The sequence below is a fragment of the Ammospiza nelsoni genome, chromosome 1 (assembly GCF_027579445.1).
Source record: "Ammospiza nelsoni isolate bAmmNel1 chromosome 1, bAmmNel1.pri, whole genome shotgun sequence".
NCBI classification, from domain to species: Eukaryota; Metazoa; Chordata; class Aves; order Passeriformes; family Passerellidae; genus Ammospiza; species Ammospiza nelsoni.
In genome coordinates, this window is record NC_080633.1 from 17,234,914 (window position 1) to 17,244,174 (window position 9,261).

The window sequence follows — 9,261 nt, forward strand, 5'->3', positions numbered from 1 at the left end:
TCCTGCCTGAACAGTTGAGTTCCATTAAATAAACAGGATTTTACTTCTGGGAATAGTTCAGTTGTCTTAAATGCTGTGCACACCACTTTTTCTGAATGTTTACATTTGTCCAAAGCAATTTTTTGCTCAAATGCAGGTGCTGTTTCTTAATCTAGCCTCTCTGGTGTTTTCAAAATACTGATGGTCAGCATTTTTTAAACAGTATTTTGATGGGTGTGTTTTGCTACTTGAAACTGTTTTCCTCTGTTTCTGTAACTGGTGATTATTTTTTTAGTGCTACTGTCTTGACATTAAACCCAGGTCCCATGTTGCCTTAAGATTTTACTTTTCATGCTAACAAATGCTCTGGTTTTTCTTAGATGTTTACTTCAATTTTGTGAGACACTGTTTGTTCTGTTTTTATCAATCATTTATCCCATACAGTTTATTTGATTATTGGTTTTGTAATGAACTAAATGCTTCATTTTAATTCATCAAACATTAATCTTAGTTAAAGCTTTATTTAAAACTGTTGCTTACTTGGAAGAACAGAACCTCTTTCAAATTTGGTTCCAACTGGATTTATTACCATGCTGAATTCCCACCTTCACTGGAATTTCTCTGCTCCAGTGCAAGAGAAATTCCACTGAGAAGGGACACTGTATAAACAAATGAGTTGATGTTTTGTTGAGTTTCTGGGTGGAGTTTTGTTTTATGCTTTTCATTCCCTGCACTTAAGGGGGAGATGTCCTTCCAGAGCTGATAGTTTGAGTGGCTTGCCCTACTGCTCCCATTCCCTACCTGTGCAGGGAGCAGTTGAGCACTGGGGCTGTCAGCCCAGTGTCTCTGAGCACAGGTGTGGTCACAGGTCTCATTACTCACTAGACAGGCACATATTTCACAGAAAATAAGATTGCAAGGGCTTCCTGGGCAGCTCTGCATGCTCGTGTAGCCACTCAGAGCTGTTGAAGCCTTTGCCAGCCTTTTAGGTTGCTGGGTGCCCTCTCACCACAGAAGGCTTCATAAAGCTCCACTCTGCTCTAGACCCATCTGTTTTTTTCTACCAGCAAGCAACAAGGTCCCTTTTTTTGAGAAAAACAAAACTGCAGTAAGCTATCTGACTGCCCCTGTCCCAGCAGAGCCCAGTGGTGGGAGGTGCTCTCTGTGTGAATGTGGAGTATTGATGCTAAAACATTGTGCCCCTTGCAAAAGTTGCCTTTGCTCTGTGTCAGTGCTACTTTGCTGCACTTGATACAGGGCTCCACTTGGATTTTAGAGAGGGAGTCCAGAATCCTGCAAAACATCACCTCTACTTCTAGTAGCTCACTTTGAAAAGAGAACTGCTAAATTGAGTAATCCTTATTTAGCAGCAAGACAAAAGCTCAATTTTCTGTGCTCCCCAGGTGAGCACACAAAATGTGTGACAGAGCAGAAACCTTCACACGCAGCCTGCACTTTATTCAGCTGTTCCCTGGCTGAACACGGGCATGCTTTGCTTTTGGTCCTCCATTGGCTAACCACGAATTCAGCCTTGTTGGAAACACAAGCTTGAAGAAGGTTCTTGTGTGTGTGTGTTCTTGTTGTTCTTTACATACTTTGTTTTGTGGTCCTCGTTACTGACGGCTGCTTTTGTTTGTTCCCTTTTTTTTTTTCCTTTGTCCATTTGACTTTCCCCATATGGTGTGTGTGTTGCTACCAGTTTCTATTGCTCCACCCCCTCCCCCTATGCCTCAGTTGACTCCACAGATACCTCTCACAGGCTTCGTGGCCAGGGTGCAGGAAAACAGTAAGTTTGGACAAGCTGAGCTGGTAAAGGGTAGAGCCTACTCTCTTCTAGCATGCATGGCTGGCAAGTCAGACTCTATTTTGTTTCCTTTTCCAGAAGCTAATACCATCTTGCATTCTAGTGTCAATATGCTATTGGAGCTGAAGGGCACACTCTTCAATATTTATAACACGTGCATGATTATTACTGACCCATTTAAGTCCTGAACTGCAAATTTATTACAGAAGTACAGTGTGAAATGTGGCATATGTTTGGTGTGAATATAAAATTGTATTTTAATTGAAAATACTAATTTGATGTTGAATCACCCTGCCTTTTCCAGTCGGGATAATTGATTAGTTTTTATTAGAAGGGCTTATGTAGACTGTCAGAACATGTAATGTGTAACCATTGATTCCAATACTGTAGCATTTTTCAGCAAGCTGTACAGTCAATTGAAAACGTGCAGTCTTAAGATCTAATGCATTACAAAGGAGCTTGTAAGGCATCTCTCCTCTCAGCAGCCTTTCATTCTCCATTTCTTTGTGGTCTCCTATTTCCCAGCTGAGCTTCTAGCAGCATAGCTCTGCTTGTTAGGTGTGTGAGAGGTGCTCTCTAGCTGTGTTGTGTTTATACTGGTAACTCTGCTTTTACCATTACTGCTTGATTCCCTCCAGGTGAGTGTTACTGTCTCAAGTGCTAGTGCAGGTGTAAAGTCATGTTCCTGATCTGGAGATATCCTTTTCAGTTGGAGTTTGTTGCAGTTCTGTAAACAGCAGATTAAATATGATTTAGATAGAGTATGAAGTAAATAAAAAATGCTTTTAAAGTGTTTGGGAACCATTTTGAGATTTGCTAGGATCTCAGGGGCTACTACTACACAGTTGGCTATATAGCTGCAGCATCCATTTAGGGACCCCAGGTCTGAGTAGTGTTGCTGTTCTGCTTCCCATTGGAGCTTTTAAGTGGTCATGTTCTGAGCATTCCCCATGACATCAGAGACATCTCTGTGGTTCTCTCTCAAAAAGAAGGTATATTGGTGCTGTGCTAGGTAAACTGCAAGAATCACGTTGATGTAGAATAGTGTGCCACAAAATTGTGTTGAAAACCTTTCCAAAATAGTAAGTGTAGAGGTAAACCTGCTGAAGATGAAGGTTACAGAATATCTTAACTTGCAGATAAACTTGAGAAAATTGACACCTGCTCCTGAATTGTTCTGAGTATTGTCCTCCTGGAGATAACACAGCCCTTGGAGAGCAGAGGTGAAAGGGACAGACTGACTTGTGCAAGCTAACTTGTGGATGAGACTGCAGCAAAACACCTGAAGCTTGAAATCTGGTCATAGGAATTGTTCTTTATTTTATTTCTTTTAATAGTCCCTTGGGTTGGAAAGTTCTGTAATGAGTATGGCTTGGAGCCTGTGGCAGCCTGCGCGTACGCTCAGCAGAGCTGGCTCTAGAGGCTGCTCTTGGGTTTTGGCATTGTGTGCTGGACTTTCATCAGTCTGGTTTTCTCAAGAAGTCTCTCCTGTTAGGGAGATGTGGGTAGACTTGTCTTTTCCTTATCATAGAGATCTGCAGGTTTGGAAAACAGACTGCTTGAGAGCTTCTTTCAGAGGACAAGGACATAGAGGGTGCAGAAACTATGCAATGCCTCTTCTTTTTTTCCTGTGTTCAAACTGTGAGCATCTCCTCCAGAGAGGTTTTTCAGTGTCTGGTGCTCGGGGACAGCTGATATGAGTTGCTGTACTCTCACACCAAGTCCTTTCACAAGGAGTGTGCTGGTCCCCATTTAAAGAGCAAGGATGGGAATGCATACAAGAGAAGATCTCAGTTTGGAGCTATATAAATACTTGTCCTTTTACCCTTTTTCATTTGAAGTGGCTTTTTGCATGCTTTATTTCCCTCCCTTAGGAGAAGTGATGCTGTCCTAGAGTCTGGCACAGTTTAGAACCAGAAGAAGTCTAGGTTAAGGTCCAGGAGGAAAGGGGATACTTCAATGGAGTGGCACTTGTCTAATTTTCTGTTCCATTCTCTCCCTTTGTTTAAATGCGAAGTTGAATTGTTTCAAATGTTTCCTATAAAGCTTGCAGTTCCTGCACTGCATCTCAGTTAGAGTATGTCTTGGTGTTTTCACAGTTGCATTTCCTGCTCTCTTTCCTTTTCAAATATGCAGCTTCATTGTTGAATAAATGTAACTTTTTTTGCATTTAAAATTTTTAAAAAATTTTTTAAGGTAAGGATTTCTCAAGATCTCAAATGATTGTTGTTTCAACTCTGTTTTTTTTTTTTTTCCCTGGCTGCAGACAGAAACTAAGGGGAGAAATACATTTGTGGAAGATGTGCTAAACTGCAGCACAAAACCAGTCCATTCATAAACAGTGCTGTCATGTGTCTGTGGTGGATTAATGAAGCCTGTCTGTGAGTGCTATTCAGTAACGGGCAGGACGTAGCATTCACTCCACCAGAGACATTGTTAGTCTGTCTCCAAGTGACACAAATGGGCTTCTGTGTGGGAGAGGAATCACTAATAAATACAGTGGCAGCCAGTCTTACTGATGCAGAGAGCTGTGGGGTGTTCAGCTCAGCCGGTCAAGTTGAAGAGGAGCTGGGCTTGCAGGTGAAGAATTGGCCCTGCAAGGGAAGGGAGTGGGCTGGATGCCTGGGCTGAGGCAGAACCTGCCCCAGCAGCTCCTGCCCCCTTTTGCCCTGGCAGCAGGTGCCAGAGCTGTCCCAGTGCAGCCAGCCTGACACACACAGGACAGGGGAGCTGTGCCCAAGTCCCTGGTCAGGGGCATGGGGCTGAAGAGCAAAGATTAGGTCACCACTAGGGTAGTGACTAGCCAAAAGTAACAAGTGTTTAAGCAAACAAAACCCCTATTTCTAATCTCCAGTGCCATTGTAACTATCAGTAGTCAAAGCTTCATTCAGTGCAGTGTTGGTCTTTCTCTGTTGCTTGGCTTTCTTTTCAAAATTTGTGTGCTGGAGCTGCACATTCTGAGGCCTGATGCCCTGTTCCATCAAACCCTGCCTGGAGCAGTGGTTTTCAGCCTATGTTTTCAGTGTGCAGAATCCCAGATCTTGAAAATGAGTCTGTGTTGCTATGTAACCAAACTGATGTCAGTAACAGTAGCTTCCTTTCAGTAACTTGTGGCTCCATAGTGCTTACACCAGGGCCATGTGTAGTGGACCATATCTCCCTAGGAATAGCATGAGGGACTTGATGTCCTGCATCTGAGTATGTCATCTCTCTATTTTGCTGCCAGCTGCTGTCAACGTTACTGGAAACTAATTTAATGAACTGATTTAAAAAGTGATTTGTGCCATAATGCCTTTCTCTTTTTCCCTTTCCCAAAGCAACTTGTAACTGTGCTGATTGGAGAATCTCAGGGCAGGGATTTGACATTTTGGATTATACATTTAATTCCTTGAGCACTTTTTCTCTAAGAGCAGCAGCTGCCTGTCATTGTTTTTCATTTATTGATTCCTGAATGTCACACACACAATCTAGCCTGCAAGATAAGGATCTATACAAAGCTTTTCTTCTGCAAAAGGATTACTTGGCTTCCTCTTACCTGGTTAAATCTTAAAAAAAGGGAAGAGACTAGTATTTATGATCCACACCAGATCTTTTTGTTCCCTAATGCTAGCTCTGAGAGAGAAGAAATCCAAGGAAGCAGTGTTCAGAAGTAAATTGAAGTGACTGTTCAGACAAAGGATTTGTTAAAAGCCAGTCAAGCTGCTGGCCCAGTTGCTGCCTGGCTCAGAGGGTGCCACTGAGTCCTCCATAGCTCCCGCTGCAGCGCATGGACATTGGAGCAGGAAGCTTTCCTCTCTGCTGATGTTCAGCTTACGCCCCGCAGCATGTGCTTTGACTCTAGTAGCATTTACACATAGACTGGACCACTAATAACCAATAGAGTTGTGTGCTGTAGTTGTTAATACAAAGCCTCTGTTTCTAATCAGTGCATGGTATTATAGTGCATGCTGTGTGTGTTGTCCTCCCAGCTCTTTTATTTACAGTGTACAGCCTCAGGTTTGTTTGCATCTCCACCCTGTCTTGATTTAAGAGAAAACAATAATCTCCAAATGTTTCTAGTTGCTGATAGCCCAACTCCTCCCCCGCCGCCGCCCCCCGATGAGATTCCGATGTTTGATGACTCTCCTCCTCCTCCACCCCCACCACCTGTGGATTATGAGGATGAGGAGGCTGCTGTTGTGCAGTACAGCGATCCCTATGCAGATGGAGATCCTGCTTGGGCACCTAAAAACTACATAGAGAAAGGTAAGAGAAGCACTGCAGCTGTGTTAGTGCAGTATCAGGGGATTAATGGTGTCTGAAGGGAATGAAGGACTTAGTGTGGGTCACAAGCCATGCTTTCCTTAGTTTGTGTCTACACCTAATAATCCTTCTCTGGACAAATTACAAAATACATTCAGGTATTCTAGAATGGGTGAAAAAGCAAGTTTCTTCATGGGAAGCAGATGTAAAAATTGGATGGCTTTCATCTTTGATGAGCTGGACTGTCTGTACTTGCCTCAGGATTGCTGGGCAGTCATCTAGAGATTTCTGCAAAATGGTCAGATATTCCAAGCATTTATCTCATCAAACTAGGTTACTAGAGTCCATTATTAGACTTTGAACTATAAAATATGTTGAGGTCTCCTTGGAGTGACTCCAGATCAGCAGACTCGGAACTGTGCTTAGGTATGAAGTCACGTAGTAAACATCTCTTCCCATAAATAATGGACAAGCAGATTTCCTGCCAGTGGAGTTGTCTGTGTTGTAGCACTGACCATTTTGTCAGCAGCAGTGCTGCCAGTTTTCTCATGAGCTGGCTGGTGCTGCAGTGAGTACAAAATGGGGACAGGTACTTGTGGTGTTTGTGGCAGAGCTCCTGTGTTCCCTCTTCATTTGAGCTGGACTGTGTGCAGGACGTACCCAAGGGATGAAAATAACTGATACAGCACAGCATTGCTAGGCATTAAGACATCAGATAGCTGAGATTATATGTAGATGTAAAATAGTGGATTTTTGGAATTCATAAAGCTGATCAATTGCATAAATCCGTATTAACTTTTGAAGGCTAAGGCTGTGGTGTCTGAAGTCTGTATATTCACAGTGGTAGTTTTTAACTCCAGCATTGGTGGTGGCAACATTCTTCCCTTGGGGAAACCTCTGCTTTGTTAATGGCACACAGCAAGTTGGAGGTTGGTAAGAGTAAGGTAGTACCAAGCAGGTACTGAAAATAGCAGATGTTGCTTCTACACTCTTCAGCAACTTTCCTACTTGCCCTCAGTGCAGCTCCTTGAAAAGTAGTTCCAGAACTCCTGATGACACAAAAGCTCTGTGGGAATGCCCATTCATTTGTGTGCAATGGCTTTAGCAGCGAGGTGTGCAGGGCCACACCGATGTGCCAACAGGGGCCTCAGTGGAATAATTTTTGTAGAATTTTTTGTTATGAATCAAGAGATTCATACTAGGAGATCCACATGCTATTGAGGTAATCTGGTCAGAAGTGAGTGCCACACAAGTCAGGTGTTCCCTAACTCAGCTTTTAAGTGTCCGTAAGCCCCACTTTACCATGTCACAGTTGGATGTACTGCTGTGCCAGCAGTTTAACTGAGTGTTCAGTTAGTCAACATGCACTTCTTAGTGCTAGCTAATGCTGCAAGGAAAGTGAAATTCCATTTTCTGGGCTTAGTGTTCAAGAGGAAAAGCACGTGAATTCATTACTGAAAATCCCACAACAGCCAACTAATCTTTTAATATTTTCTGAAGTACAATTGTTTTTTAATAGTGTTGCTATTAATAAAATGCTAAATGTGTCCCTGTTTATTCCACAGTTGTTGCTATATATGACTATACAAAGGACAAAGACGATGAGCTGTCGTTTATGGAGGGTGCAATCATTTATGTGATAAAGAAGAACGATGACGGCTGGTATGAAGGAGTTTGCAATCGAGTAACTGGCTTGTTTCCTGGGAATTATGTTGAATCAATCATGCACTATGCCGATTAAAATCCTTTGCTTTTCAAAGTTTGGTCTTGTATTCAAGTCATACCATGATTATTTACAAGGGGTAACTAAAAGCTAACAAAATTGTCTTAATATACTTTCAAAAAATTGTGCCCATTTCTTCAGGCCATACTGTTTTAATGGTATGATTGAATGTCCATCTCTGAGTCTCTGGGGACAGTATGTCTTACCTGATGGCAATTTGTAAAACAAGCAACTGTCTATAACTGGTTATACTTATTTACTTATGCATTGTTAATTTTATGACCAGCCTAATTATTATGGGGAAGTAGGGTATAATATTTAATGAACCATGATCAGATTGTGCCATTACATTTTTCAGTACAGCATGGTAACTAACACTACGTTAGACTAACATATTAAAACCTGGATGAGAAGTTTAATGTTAGTGCTGGTCATATTACTTTTTGTTTAGACTCTTTGCTCATTCTTGAATTATATTTGTTTAAAGCATGCATACAAACTTATGTATTGAAATATACTTTTTTAAAAATCCAAGATGCTTCCAATTGTTGTAATCTTTACCTGGAGTATTCTCACTAAAGTCTATTACAATGAGTTGTTTGGGTCTAAGGTGTCCATGTGATTCAAAAAATGGGTGGTCTTATGTATGTGTAATTTGTACCCAAGTTTTTTTAATGAGTAAATTTACATTATGACTTTTTCCATTCATAAATATATAAGTGAACCAAAGGTCTTGTCCATTACTTTGTTGGTTGGCTTGGCAAAGAAGTTTGGAATGCTAACGTAGCAAAATCATGGCTGTGTTATCCCAGGCAATGTACTAAAAAGCAAATGTTTGTAACATGACTTTATCACTGACAGAGGGAAAATAAATTAGATCTGAAACCTGAATTACACACTTATACATACTCCTAGAAGTTCTTTTCTGCCCACACTTAGTTTCAGTGAGGGTTCTTGATTGAATCCAGTTACCTGGATGCAGTGAGTTGGACACCATCTGTAGCTGACAGTTCTGTGTGGGAACTGTGTGTGGCTCTGGAGCAGAGGGACAGGATCAGGCTGTCCTGCAGAGAGCACCCAGGGGAACTCAGGGACAGGAACTTGGCCATTGTTATGGGATCACAGGCAGAGATAGCCAGAGAGGGTGTGCTTTCCTGCTCTACAGATTCTGTGGCTGAAATAACCTGAGAAGGAATGTGGTAGTACTGGGTAATTACTGTGAGAGGAATGTGTCTGGGACTTCAAAGGCAGCTTCTAGGGTGCTACAGAATATATTCTATAAATGAGTGATTAAAGTGATGGAGTTGCAGGTTTGACTGGCTGGTGAATCATTCATTTTTAGTTTGAGTTAGAAATACTGAGCCTTTCATTTTCTGAACAAAAACATTCACTTGGTAACAATCTCAAATTCTGCATCACGTTAACTGCTAGCAGGTAGCCACCAATAACATAAATTGAACTCACTGATGAATAACCAGTTAAAATCCACTTGTAGTCTTTTACAGTAAACCAG

General features: G+C 41.8%; 1 protein-coding gene across 11 annotated transcripts in view; it reads left to right on the forward strand.

Annotated features, from left to right (window-relative positions):
- The window catches only part of ABI1 (abl interactor 1), a 77,011-nt gene extending 68,534 nt beyond the window's left edge, over positions 1–8,477 (forward strand). For 6 of the 11 annotated variants that reach the window (XM_059493462.1, XM_059493509.1, XM_059493480.1 and 3 more), the window contains 2 exons: positions 5,843–6,028; positions 7,591–8,477. In XM_059493462.1, the coding sequence (XP_059349445.1) occupies positions 5,843–6,028; positions 7,591–7,766 (362 nt within the window). In that variant the 3' untranslated portion in view covers positions 7,767–8,477. Of the gene's footprint in view, positions 1–1,678; positions 1,766–5,842; positions 6,029–7,590 lie in introns of all 11 variants that reach the window. The other 5 variants (XM_059493536.1, XM_059493490.1, XM_059493452.1 and 2 more) reach the window with 1 other exon arrangement.
- The last annotated feature ends 784 nt before the right edge of the window (positions 8,478–9,261 follow it).